The 26,489-nt window shown below is 38.2% G+C and overlaps 1 protein-coding gene across 4 annotated transcripts in view; it reads right to left on the reverse strand.

Moving 5' to 3' along the window:
* The window catches only part of LOC145995103 (uncharacterized), an 86,922-nt gene that overhangs the window by 48,941 nt on the left and 11,492 nt on the right, over window positions 1-26,489 (reverse strand). For 3 of the 4 annotated variants that reach the window (XM_083131640.1, XM_083131646.1, XM_083131656.1), the window contains 2 exons: window positions 11,158-14,616; window positions 4,889-5,101 (listed from right to left, as the gene is read on the reverse strand). In XM_083131640.1, coding sequence (XP_082987766.1) covers window positions 4,889-5,101; window positions 11,158-14,616 — 3,672 coding nt within the window. Of the gene's footprint in view, window positions 1-4,888; window positions 5,106-11,157; window positions 14,617-26,489 lie in introns of all 4 variants that reach the window. The other variant, XM_083131650.1, reaches the window with a different exon arrangement.

The raw sequence follows: 26,489 nt of genomic DNA on the forward strand, positions 1-26,489 counted from the left end.
CTGGTTTCCAGCTTATCATTGGTCTTAACCTTTAGCCACCCGAGCCTCTTTCTTTACCCTGGATGCCTCAATTACAAGCTGACATTAACACCATACCATTGCAGAGGGTCTGTTTTCACAAGAAATTAATAGGCTACCTAATCCTGAATTTATTTGCATTTTGGCAAATAAGATCCTTTTGGATACTCAGGTCATTTTTTAACCTTTAGCCACCCGGGCCGATTTTCAGCAATAATGCAGTTTTATAAAAATTACTGAAGACCGGACGCTAATTGCCGTAGACAGACAAATGATATATCATCTTACTCGGAATGAACCATAGATTCGGACAATATAAAATTTATGCACATTCGGTGTATATCTGGAGGGAGGGGGGAGGAAACTGAAAATTTCAAAATTTTTGAAGAAAAAAATGGGGGTTTCGATCTCGATCGAGATGTTCGGGTTGCTAAAGGTTAAACAATTGCTCCCCCAACCACATATTCATCTGCAAGAAGAGATGAAAGTCTGATTGTGCCATGCCCAGACTGTAGGGTGGGTGGTTGAACAATTCTCAGGCAAGCTACTAACCCTAATGAGTCAAACTCCTGACGTCACAACTACCATATACGGTGGGCCCTCAAAACAAGGGATAGGTAACATTGTTGCCACTGCGCCATCAGGGAGGCCTGGAGGAAGTCGTCAAATCAGATAAGATGAGAGTACAAGAACAAAGGATTAGGTTTAACGATCTTTCATTCAAATCTGCCAGTTGGTGGAAAATCTCAAGAAGTAATTGCCGCTCTTGTGTTGGTGATTTTCCTGTACAATGTCTGTGAAAATATTTTTTGATCACAGATTCAGGCTCGAACCAGATTTTGGGCAGTGTGCTTCCTTCAAGTGTTTTGTTTCCTACCTTTCTTTTAAAAAATAGATCTGCATCATAGGGCTTCTTTAGTAATTAAAGAAACAAATATTTTGGGGAAAAGCCCTATTACCAGTAAGAGAAGAGTGCAGCTCGACGCTCAGCAGATGATCCCAATGGAAGTGGAGTGACGTAACGACAAGCAACTCCACTATTAGGGTTGGGGAGTGCACCCTGAGTGAGAAACACACGTGGGCTCGCTGCAAGCGGTGCAAGTCGTTTAGGGTTACCATACATCCTCTTTTACCCAGACAAAACTTCTTTTTCGGGTCCTAATAATGGTCCAGGCTGGTTTTTAGGAAAATTGGAAATATCCTCCTTTCTGGGATAAAGACAACTGCTTAACTTCAAGATTAGTAACAAAATGTTATTTGTAAATAATTGTTAATATTGTTTCCATTTTCAATTTCCAAGTAAAGAAATACAACACTATCAGTTGCAAGCACAAAGACAAGAAACTTTTCTTCCAACAAAAAAAAAATTGTTGAACTTTTGCATCTCTTCTCTTCTCGCCACTCGCAGTGTGAAGTGTTGATTTCAAAGCATTTGTGACATCTACCATGGCTCGTGGTGAGCAGCAAGTTTCTAACAATAGGTAAGAATATGTGATACGTTGCGGCTTACTTTGATTTGAGTTAGTGATGACTTACAAAAATGACTTTAGGCCTGGAAGAAACAACTCCGAGGCAAAATGTGAATTTATGTTATTCTCTTAAAGCAAGCGACCAAGTTTTACAACCATGTAATATTATGGGCATAGTGAATAAATATTAGAATATTCAGACATTAGCCTATAATGAGGCCTATTGTTAATTATACGGGGTGTGCGATCTATAAGCTCACCAAAACACCTGTAAGCACAAAACGTGTGTTCGAATATTCGAAGTGGTGCATCTTCGTCGAAAGTTAACTTTTTGCAATCCAAAAATGTCCTCTTTTTAAAAATTTGTCATCTGGTAACCCTAAAGTCATTGCTGTATATTATTTTTTTAAATTCTTTGCAATACAGTCTATATAATGCACAGGATAAGCAATACAAAAATATTATGGACACTAAAAAAAAAAATATCAACTTGTTGCCGCAGACACACACTGTGTGTGATTGACGCAAATCAACTCCTATTCACTTCCAAAAGGACAGGTCCTTCCCTTTACCCCTGCACCCTGTCACCCCTCGGTTGGGGACATCTCAGAAAAGGACATTTTCAAGGGTGAACTTTTCAAATGTGCGGTTCTGCACCAAAAAAAAGGGGGGGAGTAAGTTTTACATGTTGCCAACAAGTTTTCCCCCTCTGTGCACTGGACAGCATTCAAACAGGAGCAGACAAAAGTTCTAAAATTATATTTTTGGGGGAAATTTTTTAATTTTTTTTTTCAGATTTGAAAAAAATATATTATATTAATATTACATGTTATGTTACATTCTATTGTAAAAAATTATTAGTTTTTCAAACAGCATTTTTTGTGGCACATAAAATCAAGTACTTAGATCACACAGACATTGCTTGAACCAATAACCTTACTTATGAGTCAAAACACTACTTTTTTGCTATTGCATAATATATATTAATTATTTCTTTTACGTTAAACTATGGGACAATTTTCAACTACACTAGCATGATTGTAGGTACATACACAATAGCGCTACACTTTGGAATGTTTCTATTCACTGCAGGTTAACTGGGCTAAGGGCTCAAAGTCTGAATCATAAATGAAAGGATACACAAGTTTTTTTGATACACATTACATCACTTCATGAATAGACTATACAGCCCCTGGCCAAATTATTAGATGCACCTCCAAATTTTATGCAAAATTTTAAGGATGTTATTATCTCGTCTACATTTTTTTCTTATTCTCTATTTATTTTATTTATATTTTATTACATGAAATATTACATTGATTACATGTGAACCTTAACAAAAAACAACAATTACTTGATACATTAATAGTTACAAATATAATTTCTTACTGGGTTTCTTGAATATTAGCTATATAATATGTACATATGACTGGAAGTCAATTTTAATATTTGGTTGAGCCGCCTTTGGTCTTTATCAGTGCTTGGATTCGTCTTGGCATACTATCAACGCATGTTTGTACTGTCTCTTTCATATGAGGATGGTGATTCCACACTTGAATTATTTTATTCAATTAGGCCAATTCTCGTCGTAATTGTTTGCTTTGCCACTTCTTTTTTCACTAGGTACCAAACATTTTCAACTGGGTTCATATCTGGAGAGTTTCCCGGCCAGGGTAAGAGGGGATTTTCACTCTGTAGAAACTGTTTTATTGATTTTGCGGTATGACATGAGGCTCCATCCTACATGAATACGAACGGTTCTCCATTTGGGAATCATTCTCTTACTTGAGGTAGCAACTTTCTTCTAAGCACTTTCCTATACTCTTCTTTCCTCATTGTTCCTTGAAACAAATACAGACGTCCTGTACCTTTGCCACTAATGACTGACCAAATCATAACTTTTATCAGATGTTTGACAGTCTGCACAACACAATCAGGATTGTATTTTTCACCTTCTCACAAACTGAGATTTATTCCCCAAGATTTCAAACGTGCACTCGTCACTAAAGCAAACAGATCTCCAAAAGTTCAAATCTTTTTCTTTGTGAGCTTTTGCCCATCGAAAACGTTTACGAATCATAGCAGGGGTTAATTTTGGCTTCTTAGCAGGTCTGAGTGCCTTCAGGTTCATATCAGAGAACCTACGCCTTACTGTTCTTTCAGATGCAAGAACACCACTCTTTTCAAGTTTATATTTAAGTTCCTTTGTACTCGCAAATCTATTCGTGAGGCAAATGTTCTTCAAACAGCGTAAGGATCTTGGAGTAAAAATTGTTTTACGTCCACATCTGTCCTTCTTTTGAGGCTCACACTGTCCACCATATTCAATTTTCTTCTTTATTCGCCTCACCGATGCTTCAGACACAGAAGATCGTCGAGAAATCTCACGATTAGAGAACATTTTTGTCTTTATTAGTGTCTTAATTTCAGCCATCTTTCTCGGTCAAGTCACTTTTTTTACTCATGACTCCCTAATGTTAATAATTAAATTTAAAAAAATATACTGACAGTGTACAAAAACAATATCACTGCAAAATGTAGCACAAATACGATTCACTATTCGCAAGACGTCCTCCTCTCAACTCAGCTTGAATTGAACTGTGGCATGTTTGTTCAACAACAAAGATGTTTGGTGTTGGCAGTATTGTTTGTAACAACAGTACCTCTTCTTTTCATATTGTTCATTACAATAATAAAAGTTCAGCCACAAAGAACCCTATTGCAACATTTTAAATGTGAAAAGTAAGCGAACTGTTAAAATTGTCCACTGTATCGAATTACATTACTATGTATTATTATTACTATTACAATTATTGTTATCAATGTTGTGCAAGAAAGTGCATTTGTACGTATTACTCGTATTTGCCAGAGTTCAAATAACGTACAGGAAATTTTTCAGATAACTAATGGTGAATTTTGTATAATTTTCCCCTTCAAAACTATTATGTTCAAAAAGTATTGTGGTGCGTCTAATAATATGGCCAGGGGCTGTAGAAAGGAAAGGTATCGTCAAAAATATAAACACTGAAAAACAATCATAAATATTTGCAATTACTGTGTCCAAAAACGTACAAGCAACTTTATGCATATTTTCTTTTTTTAAAAAATCACAAACTGTGATTTAATAAAAAAAAATTAATATTATTTCTTTAAAAGAAAAATCATGACTTTTATGCACCCTGGCAGCCATACTGACTTTGAACTTCTAATCAAGATTAGCATTGGATAGAGCAGTTAGTTCAACATACAAGGGTACAGACACGTACTTCTTGATCGCAAAATACAAAACAATTTGTAGGACTCCTCAGTTTCACTGAGAGAGTCAATATTTCAACCAATATTTATATAAAAACTACTGACGCAATCACATCAATAATATTCTCATAGAAGATTTTGCTTACCTTTCTGGCTTCCTCAAATGGGTAAAATTTGGTCCTAACAGGGGTTCATTTACAAGAACAGCTGACACACAGCCTGGTACGGTGAATTCTGCCTGGCCTGGATCAAAGTCTAAGAAGACAATCTCTTCATAAACTCCAAGATATCGATTGATCAGGTACCTGAGTAGAGTTGATTTACCTACTCCTTTTCCACCACACACTACAAGACACATTCTAACTGCATGGAGGAAAAGATATAATGAAAATACAGAAACTAGCACAAATACATTTCTTTCATACTGCCTGTGCTACTTGGAGCACATAATGGATAATGGGTGTGTAATAGTATAAATAGGGCTCAATAGTTGATGACAAATCATCATCTTTTCTGAGCCATAAAAACAATATCAGTCTGTTTCCCTTCAGTTAGAACAACTTTTTTTTCCATTTTCAGCCCTTTTTCGTGTTTAGGTCACTTGTCAGTATTTTTTGTGGTTTTCATTGCATTTTTCTTCATTTTTAAGCTTTTTTTTCCTCCCTTGTTGTTTTGTGAATTTTAAATGCATTTGCTAGCATAACGTGCACATTTAAATTTCCTGATACGGTCCTTTTAGCAAGTTCACCATTAATCGAAAATACAGTCAATGGAAAAGTACAATATTATCTTAACTGAAATTCATACTATGGGAATGAGAGACACGGTAATAGATACGTGGTCTGTTAGGAAAGTAATGAGACTGGCAACACTGTGCACGAACCGGCAACGCTGCTGCCCCCACCTTCACACGGCAGGTAGGTGAATGTTTGCTGTTGATTCAGTACAAGTTTCAACTTGCTACAGTTGCTACACGATTGTTGAGAGCGTCTGACGTGAAGTTGTGTTTGTGAGGTGCGTTACGAAAATGGACTGCCAAAAGTTTGAACAACGTTGTGTCATCAAATTTTGTGTTAAGCTTGGTGAATCCGCCACTGACTTATGAAAAGTTACAAAGGGCTTATGGAGAACATGCACTATCTAGGGCACAAGTGTTCAGATGGCAGAAGTCCTTTTTAGAAGGCCGAGAACAAGTGGAAGACGAAGCTCGGGCGGGAAGACCTTCAACCTCAAAAACGGATGACAATGTGGAAAGAGTGAGGTCTCTTGTGAGGTCAGATCGTCGATTGACGGTGAGAATGATCAGTAGTGAGTTAAATTTGAACGTGTGTACCGAATAAAGTCCTTGCAAGATCCAGGAAAGGGTGACCAGACATTGCACGCACTTGGATGCTGCACCACGACAATGCAGCATGTCACACGGAAGTCTTCATCAATGAATTTTTGGCAAAAAAAAAGCATTCCTGTGGTTCCTCAGCCCCTTATTCGCCGGATCTCAGTCCCTGTGACTTTTTTTATTCCCCTTGCTCAAAAACCACTTGAAAGGATGCCATTTTGATACTTTGGATAATATCCAGAAGAGCGTAACCGACGAGTTAAAAGATATTCCAGCAGAAGCCTTCCAGCACTGCTACGAACAGTGGAAACAACGCCTCCATCGCTGTGTAGCTGCCCAAGGGACCTATTTTGAAGGGGATGACCTTGATTTGTAAAAATTATAAAATTCATCGTTTACAGAAAATCAGTCTCATTACTTTCCTAACAGACCACGTAATTAAGGTACTCACGTTTTCCGGGAAGCTGCTTTACATTATTTTCTGTTAATTTCTGTAGCCACTGACACCATCCTCGTTGGAATTCGTTGTGTTGTTTGGCACGTTTCTGTTGTTTTATCCTAAATTGCCCCTAGGTGTGCTGCTGTCGCCTGTATGTCTGTGTATATGTCGTCTGCTGTTCACTGGTGTTAATTGCTGCAGTAACGGAAGCCAGCTGTGGTGTGCCTGACCACTATCTATGTTCAGTTCATGGTTGAAGTGCATGATGGCGTGTGTTTCTTTGATTTTTGTGTGTATGAGTGTGTGTGCTTTGTATCTGACATGTACTTTCTCAATTTTATGGTTGTGGAATTTGATATGCTTGGCAAGTCCGGTGGTGGGTTGGGCAGTTTTTGCATTTCATATGTGCTGCTGAATTCTCTCACTGATGGGCCTGATGGATCTGCCGATGTAATGAGCCTTGCACTCGCATTCAGCATCATAGACGCCTGGATTCTTGAGGGGGGAGAGGAAGTACTGTTTATGCTTGTTTAGTTGGTCAGCTATTTTGAAGGTTGGTTTGTGTGCTATTTGGATGTTGTAGGGGCAGAGGGCTTTGGTAAGGCGGATGGATGTGGTAGGATGGTAGGGAAAGGCAAACCACTTGGTTTTGCTACTGGAATCTGGTTGCGATGGTGGAGCAGGTTGTGTTGATGGTGCAGGTTGCATACTGGTTTTGTAGTAAAATCACAGGTCTGTCATAGGTTCAATTCCCACCACCAGCAAAAAGGAAATTTGTTCACCTGAAGACAAGAGAATGTCTCTCAAATTATAGTGCTAGGATATAGTTTAAAGTACTAGAAAATGAATACTGTCCAAGTAAAGTATGCTCACTGAAAGGTCGTAACCAACATGTACCACAATGGTACAATGCTCACAGCCAAAAGACTTATCGATAGTGTTTACATGAACACACAGGAATTATTAATGTTCTGACTTTCGAGTTTTTCACTCTTCTTTAAGATAGTCCATACACTTGTCTCCTGTAACATCATTTTGCCTATATGAGATTGATCTTCAGTAGAAAAAAGTCAAATTTGTAGTTCTTGATCTACTTTCATAATTATACACAAGACTGAAGAAATTGTGGATCTAATGGAGAGAAGAGGGATCAACATCTTTGGAATGAGCGAAACGAAATGGAAAGGAAGAGGAGAAATGAAATTGAGGAAAGACTATAAACTGTACTGGGCAGGAACTGAAGAGGGCAGACGAAGTGGTGTTGGATTTGTAGTCAGAAGTGGAATAAGTGAGGAAGTAGAAAGGGTAAATGACATAATTATATAACTAAAAAATGAACGTAAGAGGGAAAGTAATAGAAATAATTCAAGTGTATGCCCCACAAACAGGATGTACAAGGGAGGAGAAAGAAGAATTTGAAGAAGACTTGGAAGAACATGTAGGAATGGAATGGAATGGCAAATTGTGATGGGTGATTTTAATGCACAAGTGGGAAGAGACAGGAAGGAATATACGGAAGTACTTGTAGCAGATGGATGGGGACAGAGGAATGGAAAGAAGGAGGTTACTGGACTTTTGTAAGAGAAACGGACTGTTAGTAGGTAATAGTTGGTTTAAGAAGAAATATGACAGCCATAAGATTACAAGATACAGTTGGAATCATGAACAAAAGTCTGTAATAGATTATATATTGGTAAACAATAATAGCCTTTTTAACAAAACAGAAAGAAAGCAATTACACCTATTTGATTTGATTGAACAATATTAAAGTAATACCCAGTGAGAACTTAGACAGTGACGACAGGCTACTAGTAGATGTGAGGAAATGGAAAATAAAAGATAGAAGGGAGGAACAAGAGAGAAGGATAAGAGTATGGAAATTGAAGGATAAGATGATAAAAAAGAAATATCAAGAAATATTGTGAACAAAAGTGTCAAGAGATGAACCCAAAGGAGTAGAAACAGAATGGATAAGATTCAAAACAGAATTAGTAGAGGCAGCTGAAAAGGTATGTGGAAGGACAAGCAAGAAAAGAAAGAAGTAGAGAGGCAGTGAAAATCAAACATGATTCATTTAGAAAATGGTTTAAAGTTAAATCACAAAATGCACAATAAGAGTACATGAAAAAGAAGAAAGAGGCAAGAAGAAAGGGCCAAAGTGCTAGAAGAAGATGTAGATGGGAACAAGAAAGTATTGTATGGACTAGTGAGAGAAAGAGGAGACAGCTGTAAGCAAAGGGATGAAAGGGGAAACATTGTAGAAGAGGATGAAGAAATAAGGCGAATGTGGAGAAATCATTTCGATAAATTGCTGGATGTGAAAGAAGGAAATGAACATGAAGAAGTGAAGGAAAAAATGAATCTCACATGGAAAGAAGTGGAGGAAGCACTGAAGAGAATGAAGAGAGGTAGAGCACCTGGAGTAGAAGTAGTGCCAGTGGAAATTATACTAGGAGCAGGAGTGATTGGTGTCCAGTGGCTGTACAGAGTGTTTAAATCAGTGTGGCAAGAGAGAAAGAAGTGCCAAGAGATTGGAGAAAGGGACTAATAGTTCCCATATTCAAGACGGGTAACAGAAAGGGATGTAAAAACTACAGAGGAATAACACTTATGTGCCACTCAGCAAAGGTGTATGAGAAAAAATTAGAGAAAATAATAAGGGAAATGACAGAGCTGAACATGAGAGAGGAACAGTATGGATTTAGAAGAAACAGATCAACATTAGATCTGATATTCACTATAAGGCAATTACAGGAAAGGCACTACGAGTATGGAAATGATTTGATTATGGCATTCCTAGATATTGAAAAGGCATATGATAGCATGGACAGAACAGAGATTTGGAAGGCTCTAAGAGAGAAAGGAGTCAAGGAAGAGATAGTGTGCAGAGTGCAGAGCACATACAAGGCCAACCAGAGCTGTGTGAAGACACCAGTGGAAAGAACGGAGTGGTTCAGTATAAGTAATGGACTAAAACAGGGAAGTGCTCTTTGACCACTGCTCTTCATAATTACAATGGATGCAATTAACGAAGAGGTGGGGAATAAGATAGGAGAGGAAGAGATGAAGGCCCTGTTGTTTGCTGATGACTTAGTAATATGGGGGAACAGGGAACAAGTACAGAGACAGCTTGATAGTTGGAATGAGGAAATCAGAAGAGCAGGAATGAAATTCAGCGCAGGAATGAGTGAGTTGCTAATCACAAGAAACAGAGCCAGAAATGAACCAAGAATAAAGATGGACATGGAAGACTTGAGGGTAGTGGAGTTTCAAATATCTAGGAAGCATAATTGAGAGAAGTGGAAGAATAGATGAGGAGGTAAACAGAAGAGGACAAATGGGTGGTGGGCAATATCAAAGCGTTCGAAGATTATTATGGAACAGGGATGTCCCTATGAAATGCAAGAAGGTAATATATAACACATACTATGTACCAAGAATTATGTACAAAGCAGAGACTTGGACAATGATACAGAGAGACAAAAGAAAGATGCAGGCAGTGGAGATGAAATTTTGAAGGAGTATATTGGGGAAGACTAGAAGAGATAGAATAAGGAATGAGGAGATCCGACAGACAGTGGGAGTGGTGAAGCTTCAGGACAGTATAGATCAGGCACAGATCAGATGGTTCAGACACATGAAGAGGATGGATGCAGAAAGACTACCAGTAAGAGCTTACAATGTACAAGAAGTGGGAATAAGGCCAAGGGGGAGACCAAGATGTCGATGGAAAGAGCAGATAGTGGAGACTGTTAGTAGAAGAGGACAAGATTGGAAAACCGTGGAAAGAGAGGAGTGGTGGAAGACCAGGAAAAAATGGAGAGGCTCTACTTCTATGCCGACCCAGCCAGAGGTAGGAAATGGCAAAGAATGATGATAATAATAAACGCCCATTGTTCTAGTCACTTCCAACGAAAAACCTGCTTTCAAAAGTAGCATGCATGTGCTTGTAGTTCTACATTTAAGCACCAGGGTGTGCACCAATCAATTAGAGATGGCATACTGATCAATTTCCTAATATTTGCATATTCTATGTTAGGACTAGCTGATTGTCTAGAATTGCCCCGGGTATTAATTTATCTCAATCTTCTATTAGACAGGAAAAAAATAAATTCTAACTATAGTGTAAAAAACTTGGAGTTGAACGGCATTGGGAGTGTCACTTTCATCTTAGCGACCCCAAAAACTATGGATTCCACACGTCACCCCCTTTCCACCCCCACTCCTAGGGGTGCCAGATATGTCTTGGAGTTGAATGGCATTGGGAATGTCACTATTCATCTTAGAGTCCCCGAAAACTATGGATTCCATACTAATATTGGTCGTTTTACATGTCACTCCCTTTCCACCCCCATCCCTAGGGGTGCCAGGGGTATCTTGCCCCTACCCAGTATTTATTTCCATATTGCAAGTGATACGTGTACCAAGTTTGGTTGAAATCGTTCCAGGCATGCGAGAGTTATGGCGGAACAAACAGACACAAATTCATACATTTTTATATATTAGAAAAAATTAGTTAACTGTTGCTTACTTTCACAGTGAAAAACGCAATGCTGCATAAAGCTGGTGATTATCTCCAACTGGTTAACAGAAAAATTAACTAGGTCCTAAATCACATAAGTAGGTGAAGTTTTGTCAACTTACCAAATTGCGAAGAATCCACAAGGTCATCTGCCAGCATATCCCACTCGGAACTTTTCACAATCATGTGAGGTGTCTCCTTCCATTGTGATGTTACCAAATTACAATTAAGCTTTTTTTCAACATCACGAAGAGGACCCTTTTGGTTTGGACCCTTCTCGTAACTCAGTAAATGCTTCCAGTATTTCTCCAGGAACTCAGTTACAGCACTTTCCGTTTTTTCTAGCAATACAATGACATTTTTTGCTTTGATATTAGACACCAGCTGCTTAGCTTCTGTTTTGCTCATACCTGCAGCAATCAGCCTCTTCTTGGCCTTCTTAACACTTTCCAACTCTTCGCCTTTTGATTCTAAACATAAGAAGCTGTACATTTTCGAAGAGAAAACAGTGTGGGTTTTCTTACTGCTGTATTTCATTGTGTACCCTAAGACATCAAGAGATCCCCAGATTATAGACACTTTCAATTTGCCCCTAAAATATATAGGGTTTTGATCTTTTAAAACAAGAATAACTTTTCCATCTTCCAATTCATAGAAATGAAAGGATAACAGATTATCCTCATACTCCCTTATGCGGGAAAAACTTTCTTTGGTTTCCTCACATTCAGTCTCCCCGGAATTCTCATTCTGAGAAAGATCGATTAATTCACAGTCTACTTCATGTCCTTGAACACTGACCCCAAGCTCTTCCATGTCATTTGACAAATCTTGCTTACTCTTTCTGCTTTTCCTTTTCTGCTTTAGTTCGACTGGAACCTCGGAAGTTTCAACACTTGTTTCCCAAGGCAGTACATTCCCTTGAGATTTTTGATACTTATCGTACTCAGTAACAACAAAGCGTGCACCATACGGATTTGATGGATTTAAAAATTCTACTCCATTGCAGTTGCTACTGTCCTGATTATTGTTGTTAGCTTCATTTTGTATTTCAACACTTTCCATACTGCTCTTTCTCGAGGTTTTCTTTCTTAACTTTTTTGAAGTATTCTGTTCTGTGCTTCCATCTTCCAAATCACATAAAGTCACACACTCACTACCAGTCGACTTTTCTCTCCTTTTCTTCTTCTTTGTGGCTTCTTCATCTTCAAGTACCACGACTTCTGTTTCCTGTTCTACTGCTTGTTCTTCATCTATACCGACGGGGGAAATGCCATTTGCAAGAGCTAATGAAACATCTTTCTTCTTTGATTTACCTCTTGAGGAACACCTTTTCTTAGTACTATTTTCTAAGACCTGAATGTCAGGATCTTCATTTTCTTCTTGGTGTACAGGCTGTACCTGCTGAGACAATCTCTTCTTTGATTTCTTTGAAGTACTCAGTTCTGTGCTTCCATCTTGCGAATCATACAAGGACACACATGCACTAGCACCGATGGTTTCATCTTCATCTGACTTTTCTCTCCTTTTCTTCTTCTTCTTTTTCTTTGAGATTTCTTCATCTTCAATTTGCACAACTTCACTTTCCTGTTCTTCCGTTTGTTCTTCAGCAATGACAAAGTTGCCGTTTGTGTTAACTTCTGAAGCATAACTCCTCTTTGACTTATCTCTTGAGGACCTCCTTGTCTTAGTATTATCTAAGAACTGAATGTCAGTATCTTTGTTTTCTTCTTGCATAACTACTGTTTCCCTTTCTACTAGTTGTTCTCCAATAACAACCATGGATGATTTGCAAAAGTTGGCATATTTCTCCTTCGACTTATCCTTTGAAGATGTTCCCTCCTCAAAAGTATTAATTTGTAAGAACTGGATGCCAGGAGCTTCCTTTTCTTCTTGATGTATAGGCTGTACCTGCTGAGACTCAGATAATCTCTTCTTTGATTTTTTTGAAGAACTCAGTTCCGTGTTTCCATCTTCCACATCATTCAATGCCACATACTCACATTCAGCACCAAAACTTTGATCTTCACCTGACTTCTCTCTCTTCTTTTCTTTTTTCTTTTTCTTTGTGGTTTCTTCACCTTCAATTGGCACAACTGTTTCCTGATCCACTTGCTGTTCACCAACAACCATGGATGACTTGCAATAGTTGGCATATTTCTGCTTTGACTTATCTTTTGAAGATGTTTCTTCCTCAAGAGTATTAATTTGCAATAGCTGGATGTCGGAATCTTCCTTTTCTTCTTGCTGTACAGAAGGTATCTCCTTAGACTTACATACTCTATTCCTTAACTTCCTTGAGGTACTCGGTACATCATTTGACATATCCTGATTATTCTTTCCACTTTCATTTCCCTCGTTTTGTTCCACAGGAACCTCGGAAATTTCACCACTTGTTTCCCAAGGCAGTAATTTTCCTTGGGATTTTTCATATTTATCGAACTCAGTCACAACAAAGCATGCACCATACGGATTTGACGGATTTAAAAATTCTACTCCGTTGCTGCTTCTACTGTCTTCATTTTGGTCATTAGTTTTATCTACTATTTCAACAACCTCCATACTGCTGTACTTTCTCCTAGTTTTCTTTCTTGATTTTTTGGAAGTGCTCACTTCTGTGCTTTCATCTTCCACATCACACAAAACCACACACTCACTATCACCACCAAAAGTTTCATCTTCACCTGACTTCTCTCTCTTCTTCTTCTTTTCCTTCTTCTTCTTCTTCTTCGTGATTTCTTCACCTTCAACTTGCACAAATTCACTTTCCTGTTCTACTGTTTGTTCCTCGTCTATCTCCATAGATGACATGCCAGAGTTGGTATTCGTGAGAACTTCTGAATCGTCTTTCTTCTTCGACTTACCTCTTGAGGACGTCCTTTTCTTCGAGCTGTTATTTTGTAAGAATTGAATATCAGGATCTTCATGTACAGGCTGAAATGCTTTGTCTTGTATCTCCTGAGACTCGGACAACTTATTTTTCTTTCTTTTCTCCTTTGAGCTGATTTCTGCACATTCAAGTTGTTGATCTTTATACACCTCAGACAGCAGCTCTTCTTTCTTCTTTTTCTTCTTCTTTCCTTCAGAGCTACCTCTTCTGGATGAGCTCGGCAGCTCTACTAATTCATCAGTCACATTTAGAGACTTGCTCCTCTTCTTCATTGTCTCGGCACCATACATACCCAATCTTGCTTTCAGTGGGCATAACTTGGAAGATCTCTGTGTAGGTGATGGGTTTTCATGCTCATCGCATCCGGAATCATGTTTCTTTTTGGATGATCTAAGAGACATATGCTGGTCTACAGACTCTACAGTAAATGTTCCAATAATGTTCTTCCTCGATTTCCGTTTTGATGATTTGCCATCTTGTACTGCCTGGTTGACTTCTGAATTAAGCAGCACTTTTTCTAAACGTACTGCGTCTGTTTCACTGGTCTCTTCTTCATCATAATGTTTCTTCACCTCCTTTTTATGGCTACGTTTGAGGCTTACAATATTCACCTCAAATATTCCTTCATTCTCTGATGTTTGGTTTCCTTGCTGCAAAGATTCTAATGATGTTCCATTCTTCACAATTCCCCTTAAAAAAAAAAGAAAAAAATACATTTTATTCAATCAGACCATACATGTATTGAATACACTATCCATATTTCGAAGACAAACTGTAATAATGGGAAAGAAAGGAAGGCCATGATGCAAGAGGATTCCATGCCTTAAAATAAATTCAAAACAAAACATAGTATAGTAATCATTACACCTAAATCAGGATGATGGGACTCAACAGAATGCTGCCTTGTTTTCAGTATAGGAAAGATATAAATTCACCTGCTTCTCTAGAAAGACAGGCAACAGCAGCGATTGGTTTGAACCAGTGACCACGTGCAACTTACTGAAAAGCTGCTAAGGAGCCCTTTGCCCTCGAAGGGTTATGCGATAGTGTTTAGTTTTATTTCAGATAAATCCTGTTGAGCTCTTATATATATTTTAGATTTATTTTGACTTCGCTGATTTTTCCTAAATGCCTATTTTTTCCATACAAATGGGTTCATAGGATTTCAGTATATAAACACATTTCAGGGTAAAACAAACTACAGTGTTACTCAAAACGAATTCGTAGTTTCAGAATTCTGCTTATTGCAGACTGAAAATAACATAGAATGTATGGTACATGTACAGAAAAACTCTGAAAGTTTCTTTCAGACATTTACAGATGATCTGTGAGACTTCCTTGCGTGACATTATTCTAATTCTCCCCAAACATGGTGCAGCACGTCTGAGTCAGTGGTGGTGATTGCAGTGTTAATGCAATGGTGGCAGGTAGGCATGAACTTTCACATAGCCCCGCAGGAAGAAATCCCAGGCATCAGATTGGGGCCTGGTCTACAGCCTTCAACACCAATGGGTAGCCACTCGATTTCCCACTGCACAGACAACCCGTAGCCTCGAACTCTTCATACCAATTATGAATGCTTTTCTCAGTTTGTGGTTCTATATGAAATTTCATCCTCCACTGTCATCACAAGGTCATAACAGACTTAGTAAAGATAAAGTTCCCCGTGCATATAGCACCTCGCCATGAAGGCACATTTAGAGAATGTGGGAGTAGGGCCCCACACATTCTCGATCTCGGCCATTTTGGAGGTGATGCGATCAGCACCACCTTTACACACCAGGTACTCATGAGGCTGAGTGAGCCCCAGAGCCGCTTCATGTGAGGATAAGGCCGGAAAATTAAGACCATAGATCACTCACCCCACGAATCTAACCTGAGTCTCCTGCATCAGATGCCCTAGAGACTAGAGCAACATGTTGCACTATATTCTCATAGCAGCAAAGTGTGTCACCAGTGGTGTGCGGGACTATTCAAATAAAAACTTGTGGACATCAGACACCCATATAATGATGACATGTTCCCTAAGTCCCCCTCAATAAAATCATGATACCAGGGAGTTACATTTTACCCTGTATATGTGTAAATTCTACTTGGCCTAAAATTGCCCTTTTCAGTTAGTTGTTAGTGTCTGCCAGCGAATAATTCATCAGAGCATTGCAGAAAACTTTTCAACAGTTGTCTGAAATGATTTATGGTGTGAGGTGCTAACACTGAAAATGTAGCCTTGCATTATACAGGGCAAGCCTTAACACACACTATAAAATGTAAAGGAGTTATGCTGGGTACAATTAATCATGATATAAACAGGTTAGGTCCAGGGGAAACCATAACTGTGTGCCAAGTGGAACTCCACATTATTGTTGGCTGCCCTGTTTTGCATGATAGCTCATCTTGCTGTACCACATTTTATACCCATAAAATTCCACAGGCCATGAATCAAATTAAAGTTCGTTAAAAGAGTGTAGGCACTGTCCTTGTTGCATTTAATATATTTTGGTAATATAATTTGGACAGCTACAGTTCCCAAACAAGACACTCGTGCCCTTCAAAGGGACCACATTAACCCTCCAGTACTCGCACGGGTGACCATTGTCACCCAGCCCTTTTGTATTCATTACCGCCAAGCAGTGTGGTGGAGGGGAGTGGTAGGGGCTTCAGTACCTTCCGCCTACATTTCCAGCTACCTGACTAGTGTGCGTTTGTATGTTGTAGTGAGGAGTGGCCCGTGTTATTCTGCTTGAAAGTCAGTTGGGTTACACTTGTCCCCCGTGCGATTAACGGCATTATGAATGCACCAAAGCATCCACGACTTTGTAATAACTCTCTAATTTTGGACGTATTGCTTGGTGAGAGTTCCGATGAGGACGATGTTGTGGAGAATGATAGTGGCGATGGTGGAGATGATCATTTAGATGTTCAGGATGATCTCTTTGACACCGAAGAAGCAGATGAGCCACAAGAGGACCAAGTGAAAAATGCCGAAAATGACCTGGCGCCAAATGCGGAAGAAGAATCCAGTGATGAAGAGGACATCCGATTTGCAAATTTATACATGGTAAGAGACCAGTTTAAAAATGTAATGAAGTGGAAAAACTATCCCCTCAGCCCAGAAATGTACGACCCAGAGCTGACGTTATTTTGCGGCTCCCAGGACCAACTGGACAGGGTAGGGAAGCACGCAGTGCACTTGATTGCTTTGTACTTTTTAACGTTATTGGAACTATAGTTACATCAACCAACATTTATATTAACCATATAAAGGAGCATTTTAGCCGAGACAGGGACGCCAAACACACGAATGTTGTTGAAATTCGTGCTTTCATAGGCATTTTGCTACTAACCGGCTGTTTGGGCAGTAACAGGAAAAAAAACTAAGCAGGTGTGGGACAACTCTGCAGGGACTGGTGTGGAAGTCTGTTATCTTGCCATGAGTGAGAATAGATTTCATTTTCTCATGCGATGTCTTCGTTTTGATGACATCAGAGATCGTCAGCAGCGAAGAGAAATTGATCGGCTTGCGCCTATCAGGGAAGTCCTAGAACTTGTGGTCAACGCCTCATTTACAAGTTCAACAATACTGCAGCTAAACCACCTGCAAGACGAGAATTCCTGAAAAGTTTGGCGTTGGAACTCATAAAATCTCTGATTGATAGTCTAATCCAGCTTCCTTTCATTCCTGTACATCTGAAGAGAATAGGAAAGGCCCTTCTTGTAATCAAAGAAACTCCTCAGCCTGAGCGCAGACAAAAAGGTAACAGTAGAGGTCGCTGCTATCTGTGTGGGAGGGCGAGAGACAAAACAATCAGAAAACATTGTGAAAAATGTGAACGTCATATCTGTAGTGATCATTCATCAATTGTTTGTACTGAATTGGAATGGGACTAAAGTAATACAACCATTGCAACTGTAAAATATAGCTGACATCTCAGTATTCTTATGTACAAATGTATTTTTGTAGTTTAACATGCATTTCAATCTTGATATCCAAAATGTGAAACAAAATAAGGACATTATAGGACTAGTTATTACATTGTAATTTTCAACCTACAATATGCGTAAAAAAATATTACGAATAACTAGGGATGTGACGAAGCTGAAAATTTACCGATGCCGATGTACTCACAGATACCGATGCCGATATTTAACCGATTCCGATACATAAGATTATTAAACAGAAATGGGATGTTATTTTCAGCATGACAAAATTAAATTTGCTATGTACATTTCTATTGCATATCATATGTATATACATATATATTCTCAAGAGATGCAAATGTTCATTTGCATCTACAAAATGTTATGTGAACCTTTAAGAAGAACATGGATTCTCAAGAGATTAAACATTAATACACAAGCAGTTTTTTGAAATGCAAAATGAATTCCTGTTCTGCCAGATTCAACTTCAGAAACATGAAATGTGGAAGCACTTCAGGAAATAACCTACTTCTTCTCTTATCTCAAATCTGTTCAGCAACACTGAACACTCAATCACTGAATACTTATGCAGCAGGTATGCCCAAGTAATTTCTCATCACTTGTTTCAGGTTTGAATATTGATTTTTGAATATCCAATACAACAGCAGATCCTGGTTCAGCAATGTACTCTTTTATTTCCGAATTATAGTTAGGTTGATCCTCTGAATGAGTTTGCAATAATTTTATTACAAAAACTCTACAATAATGACGAATCATAACCAAATTTTCAATAAATCTTACAAAACTAGAATATAAAACTTATTAGAAGGTAAAAACTCTAGTATAATCTGTACCGGTTTAAATATCGGATTTTTGCCGATTCCGATGCATCAATTTCGGCCAATTTTCATACATCTGTAATCGGCTTCGGCACATCCCTACGAATAACAAACATTGTTGTGACCATACTCTTTCTATATGTAAAATGCAGGGTACGCTTTAGTGATTTCTTTTGCCTTGTAATAAAGGCCAAAATATGTTAATATATATGTTTATGGATTCTAAATAAAGCTGTCTTTCAGATGAGCAAGGAGTTTTACAATGTTACCCTGCATTAAAAAAAAAAGTTATGGTAGCCTAAAGTTTAAGATATTTTTTCCATGCAAAATTTTGATAAAGAGCGATTTGGTAATTTTTCTTTACAACACCTGCTTGATACAAAAATAATTCAAAAAAATACTTTAAGTGTCACTAGAATAAATTGTAAATATAAGAAAATAAAAAAATCCACCATACTATAATTAGTCTTTTCGAAATTCATAAATACCTTATGGGTGACAACTGTCACCCGCATGAGTATCTGTGTTACGGGATGCCATGCGAGTACTCGAGGGTTAAAGATAAATGACTTTTACCCCAGGTTGTCAGTACACACCACACAAGATAGTGAGGACTTCTGATTCTATCCAGGAAAAATAGTTTCTTGATCTCTATCCCAGGCTATGTGAAAAGGTTAGTGCTACTATGGTGTGACTGTCCTAAGGACATAGGTGCACAGAAGGTTACGCAATATTCTTCTAAGCAGGTTTCCTACCATATGATTTCTCTTTCCAAAATCCCATACAGCTGATTCATTACAAACACCATTGACAGCAAAGAGGTAATGTACTTTAAGTATTCCAACTTCTATAAAAACCAAAGATAATAACAAATTATTACTAACACCTATGCTCACAGTTTGCTTTTCAGGTCATTCTACATAAATATTACAATATCACCATTGAGTATGTGCAGTGGCATGCCCAATGATGTTCTTTTTATTACAAACACTTGGCCAAAGGGGGGGGGGTTTATGACCCCTACCACCACATCCTTCTTGGACATGCTGTTATCTACCCAATAGGCACAATTCCTGTAAATAGTTCATGACATGAAACAGAGATGGCAGCACAAGACGAGTGAGATAGAAGATTGATGTAATATACACAAAGGACATTGTGTATATCAGAGTGAATTATAAAGATGAAAAAAAATTGATTACAGCATAAGAAGATAAAGAAATGATATAAAAAATAATAAATTAATGTAAATACTTGTTAAATAAAACTGGTACTCATGTGTAAATAGACAAGAAATTTAAAGAAGTGAAACTACTGATATAACTTTGTGTCTACCTATCTACCTGCAAACAGATTCCATAATCTGTTAGCTTGTGGTGGAAAATTTTCTTACACCAGTGGCGGCATGATCCAGTCGATGCCCCACAGCACCTTTGGCTGCATGTCACAGTTGCTGCACTAACTTGGGAGCACTTTGTCAACCGCAGCACCAAGTTTGCATTTGTGGTCGAACAGTATAGTTGGTGGCACATTTCAACTGATGCCCCAAGGGTTGGAAAAGGTTACATATCAGGACTTAGATGGTGAAAATTAGGTGGATCCTGAAATAACGTCACTAGTAATGGACTTGCTTGAAGTTAAGAGAAACATATACTTTGAATAAGTAATTCCAAGAATCCACAAGCAATCCAAATCCAGAAGGAAGTCCAGATTCCGATCCACATCATGATCCAGAAGGAAGTCAGAAGAGGGAAAACCAGCACTCGTCAAAGAAGGGAATAAAATTACGAATCATGGAGTAGAAGAAAGATATATATACATATGAAGGTGAATTCAAATGAGAGAATTAGAACTTGTGAAAAGAGAGAAATGATTATGTAAATAATTAAATTAGAGTGTTCTGAATTACATCATGAATGTACAAAGAAAGATATAATATAATCGATTAACTGTCTCCACTGGAAGGCTCACTGCCTGGTTTCCTTTCTAACAAGAAACCTACCCTGAAGATCTCTAGCCATGGTATAGTATTAAGTTGCACCTTACCCAAAGGGAGGTGGCAATGCCAAACTGCATTACAGCTATTCCAATCCTCTCATTATAAGCAGACATCAAGGTTTGCCTCCATGCATAAACACACGCTTTAGTGTGTCATATTTTTTATCAGATGATGTGCCGGCTCCCATGGCAGCGTGGTTAGCACATTGTGTTACGGCACCAGGGATTTCGGGTTCAAATCCCAATCTGGGCATGGATGTTGGAGTGTCCATTCATCAATTCCATCATGTCATCACTCATCCCCATCTTCGCAAATTAGCCAAGAGTGGCACAAAAAGAGAAGTAAAATAAAGCAAATCAATCAATTTTTATCAGGTGATATGTGCACATATATATATATACACATTCCCACATGACTTTAACTTGGAGCAATATTACTGCCAATTGTGAGTGGGCATATTATCACCCTCCTATAAGTCCTATAATGTGTTACAAATGTGCCTCTAAATTCATTAAAAAGGCACAAGATAATGAACCTTGCACCTATGGTATACAACTAAAGCCTCGACTTATAGGCACTAAAAATTGCATAAATAGGCATGAAGGATTTCATTTCATGCATTATACAGGGTAATTGAAAATGAATGGTGCAACTTTACACAGTTATTTCTATTTATGATAGAAAATCAGACAAGGTTTCGATATAAAGAAGAACTCTGGAAGTTTTACTCACATTATAAAGATTCAACATGGGAACCACATGTAACGCGGAAAAGGTCCAAACGATAATCAAGTACTTGCTATGCACAAGACAGCAAGTCATTGTCAATGGTTTCGAAGGCACTAACAATTTGCACTTGTAACTTTGGCAAATCGTTTGGAAGGGTGAAACATATATACATTACTAATGAAACTTCTTTGCACCATTCTGATTGAATCAGTTCTCGATAGCTCCAACACACAATACGCATTCGACTGGTCATTAGCCATTTTCCGACACTGGCGATCCTGGTGGAGCATCGTCTAAGCAGAATAAGCCCGCTAAGTGGGAATAAAACTTCCAGTTTTTTTCTTTATATTGATGCCTTGTCTGATTTTCTATTGTAAATAGTAACGTCATAATAACTGTGTAAAGTTGGCACAGCCTGAGAAAGCATTTTGCCCACCCAGGTCACCATATTTGAACCTATGTGACTTCTTCATGTGGGATTATATGGAGAAATGAGTGTACGTACCATCACTACCACAGGGCACTATGTGCCTCCACCAGATATCATTTACCTGAATTACCCCGTAATTTGGGTAATTGGTCACACAATCAGAAAAAAAATCTTAGGAGTACTACCTACAAAACAACTGTAAAATATTCCAGATGATAAATTCTATCTAGGCTGACATCATGATGAAGATACAGATTATGATTCAGGGGCAGAAGGCTACAATGATTCTACGCAACTTAGCACAAAACAACTACTAGCTGAAGTTGAACTAGCTATCAATAGCGAGACACTATCACAAAAACTCTCAGACACACAGTAAAACAAAATAAAAAAAATAGTCATTCAAGCATTAGTCTTCAAGCAGTGTAATAATAATGTGGACAGAGTGGACCAACCTGACAATAATACATGTGTTCACAAAGTTCTTGAAATATAACAAACGACCAGTGGCATCTCGTGGCCTCAAATTTGGCCGGGGCTTATTTTTTAAAGAATTTAAAATATAATGACAATCACATGAATTACTAAAGAAAGGTACTTTTTTCTTCTAGACTACAAAAATGGGCTTACTTTTTTGAAACAATTAAAATGTAATGACAAATTACATGAATTACAAAAAAACGGGTATTTATCTTCTTCTAAACTACAAAACTGGACTTATTTTTTTAAAGAATATAAAATATAATGACAATTCACATGATTACAAAAGAAACTGGTATTGTTGTGAAACATACCTTTCTACGAACGTTGACTCCTGTTCTTCTGCTCAGCAAATTTTGTTATTACTTTTTCGTTGAAGCCCTCTTTGTTTGAAATGTATTCTATCTCTATTGTAAGCAAGTGCCAAGGCATTTGGTCTGTCTTGTCCCATTGCATTTCTTAAGCAGGTTTTAATACGCTTCAATGTGCTGAAACATCCTTCAGATTCAGCTGTTGCCACTGGAGTTATTAAAACTATGTTTGTCATTTTTACTGTTTCTGAAAAGGTACCCTCTAAATAATTTAAAATAAAAAATGAATGCAATCTACTGATAGAGTTTATGTTTTTCAACCATTCACTACAATAAAGAAAACGAAGTACCATCTTTAGTTTTCCCTCTTCTATGAAGGGATAATAAATCTGGGAAGATGCCTCTGTTTAAAGATTGTTCTCTTTCATTATGTCCTCGTAGAGCAAGTTCATGTTGACACAGAATTTTAAGCAATCGATAATTCTATTTAATATATGCCTATTTTTCCGGACAAATTCATTGTGTCTTGTAATTGACAGCCTATGTCCTTCATCAATTAGTGTTCGAACATCAACCCTGCCAAACTCACTCAAATATAGCGAATGAAAGCCACGACAACACTACAGAACAACATGCGAGATCGAACGTGACGCAACGGAGCTAGCCCCGAATCAGCACTCAAATCCATTGCACTCTTCCCTCCTCTCTCTGCTAGCATGTGACCTTCACTGTAGCGTAGGTGGGTGTAGGCCACGCCTTCCTTTGCGACGTGCCCCGGAAAACGATAATTGACATCAATGCCGCTAGGAGCGCTGTTGTATCCATTGCAACAGACGATGAATTTACGTGGGTAAAAATCGCCTTTTAAAAGACTGTGTGATAGTTATGCATTATGGTGATTGATAATTACGTGAATACGTCCATTTTTCTTTAGGGGCTAAGCCCCGGAAGCCCCAAGGGACGAGACGCCACTGCAAACGACTGTATTTTCACAGTGAGACGTAAACATTAACTCAAATGTTTACAAAATAAAAGATGCACTCATCGGATTATGATTTCACAACTCAAAAATATTCAATGTGTTCACATTTGGCCACAAATCTATCCTGTAGTCATTTCACTTCATACTCGATGCAGCCTGTCAGAGGTGATTCTGGCAACAGCAGCTGTGATGCGGCATTGCAGATCCAGGAGGTCCTGTGATAGTGATGGTATGTATACTCATATAATCCCACATAGGTTCAAATATGGTGACCTGGGTGGGCAAAATGCTTTCTCAGGCTGTGTCAACGCCATTTTGGACATGTGTAAACGTAATACTGCCAGTAGCTGCCAGAGGAACTACAGCAGAAGATGGAATTAGAAATCATAATTTGGTGAGTGTGTCTTTCATTTTGTAAACACTTGAGCACGTGTTTATGTTCTTGCTGTGAAAATACAGTTGTTTGTAATGTACACTTTGTGAACACAGTGTATAGGAATGCCACCAATAGCAAGAAATGGTACTTCCTTATACTTTTCTGGATGTTTGATACAGTGATGAACAATGGACAGTTTACAACCAGAAATACTGGCCTTCAGCTAAATCAGTTGAGCTTTCAGCAAACGTAGCCCTATTTGCCCAACAGAGTAGGAGTAATACCAGTAAACTACAGAGATATGGGACTCGTTCACATTTTGTAGTCCCACATCAACCATGACTGATTGATTGATTTGGTGTTTTAAATCCACGTTATGCATAGTAAGGCTAATCGGGACTGGACCTACAGTTTAAAGTGGGATCGAAACTACTATGTGCCTCCACCGGATATCGAACCCGGGACCCCTTAATTACAAGGCAATGATGCTACCACTGCAACATCGGACATTAACTACGACAATGATGTGCTACATGCAAAAGGAAGACAACTAGAATTTGTTAGTGTTATGTAGTACATTTACATGATAAGTAGAGAAATGCATAATTCGTTCTTGACAGAAACACGAAATGTGAAATAACACACCCTAATGTTCATTTTTGATGTTTTTGAAAGGTGAGAGGAGCATTTTCCTACCATATTTTGTCACAAAATGATGCAAAATAAGCCCTTAAACACGAAATTTAGAGGTTATTTACCAACATGACACTTTCTGTAGTCTGAATTATCTGGTGAGTTATGTAAATCACGGAAAATAGAATAATTCTGCTGAAAATGTTTGGGAAGCAAAAATGGACTCCTTTACACAGGAATAAAACTTACTCTTCTAACTACCATTAGAATGAAGGGAAATTTTTATTTTCTGTAATAAGTGTAAATTTCAAAATCAAATTAGGGTAATATTAACAATTTTAACACCAAAATGCTAATTTATACACCACTTTTTATCCTGAAATCTGACCATTTTTTGTATTGAAATATTGCTGTTTTTTTTTTGTTGTTTTTTTTCAAGTTAGTGAGTCTCGTTCTATATATATGTGTTGAACGCCTACCAAAGCCAAACTATACTTCTTATTCTCTTCCATGTCTTGGAAGATTTCATGCATCCATGCAATATATTAAAATTTTTACTGATTAACCTTTTGCCGCCCAAGGCCTTTTTCACATGTAAGCCTCTCTGTCCCGAGCCGATTTTGAGCAAAATGCAGAGCTTCAATTAAATGAGTGTAGATCGGAGGCTAATTGCCCTAGAGAGATGAATCATATACCGTTGTACGCGGAATGAACCAGAGATTCAGACTATATGCAATTTTTGCAAATTTGGCGTATATGTGGCGGGGGAGGGAGCTAACTCTCAAAATTCCAAAATTTTGGGAAAAAAATTTTGTTCCCCCACCCTCCCCTCAAGCAAAAAGTACATGACAGTGTCTGGAAATAATCGCTAACATGTAAGGAACACAAAAATATTTGCATTATTATCATATGACCAATGTAACTTGAGTTATACCCCCAAAAGGAATTGTCGGCACGCCACTGATTAAAGCTTCAAAATGCAGCAGTACCTTGAAATGACTTTAGCTCAGAGACTATTTGCCCTGGAGATATGAACGATATACCGTTGTACGCAGAATGAATCACAGATTCAAACGATATATAATTTATGCACATTCCGCACACATATGGAGGGGAAAGGGGGAAAATCCCCTTAATTTTTTTTTTAAAAAAAATGGGCTCTCTCCCCCCACCCCCCGACAAAAAGGATACGAAAAGTTCAAAATGCACATAGAAATTATCGCTAGGACACTTTTCACAAACACGTAGATGACAAAAAAGTCCTTGGAAGTATGTCACTTCAGTCAAAAAATATCCTCACACTTGGGCACAAAACGACACACACCTACGCACAACTTTCACGGACGAAAAGCTAGAACGCACTGGAAAATGAACGCCGATTCTTGCAGCTGCTTGACATTCTATTTTTAGACAATGCTGGGTGACCTCTGTTCAACATTGTGGAACACTTGTGCTCACAAACAAAGGTTTCCTTCAGCGCACTTCGAATTCCCATTCTCACAACGCAGATTCAACAACCAGTTTTCCCCCTCCCCCCACTGCCACCCCCTGCTTCCGCCCTCACGGAAAACTTTTATTTTGACATTGGATACTTATAAACAAGATTCCCTCGAACGCAGATAGCAAGAGGAAGTGAAAAGCATTGCTTTAGAACAACAAAGCCGGTCTTCCTTTGTCGGCAAAAATTTGACGTTGGAAAGAGCCGCAAAAGAGAAGTATCTTTCCCCACCTTTTCCCCCTCCAATTTCATGAAGACAAAAAAAAAAATGCAAAAAACCATTTCTGTTAAATACATGTGCTAGGAACAATATAAAAAAATAAAATCGAAATTCTAGCCAAAAATAGAAAAGTTATAACGTAAAAACT

The sequence above is a fragment of the Lepisma saccharinum genome, chromosome 1 (genome assembly GCF_977018435.1).
Source record: "Lepisma saccharinum chromosome 1, izLepSacc3.1, whole genome shotgun sequence".
Lineage (NCBI taxonomy): Eukaryota > Metazoa > Arthropoda > Insecta > Zygentoma > Lepismatidae > Lepisma > Lepisma saccharinum.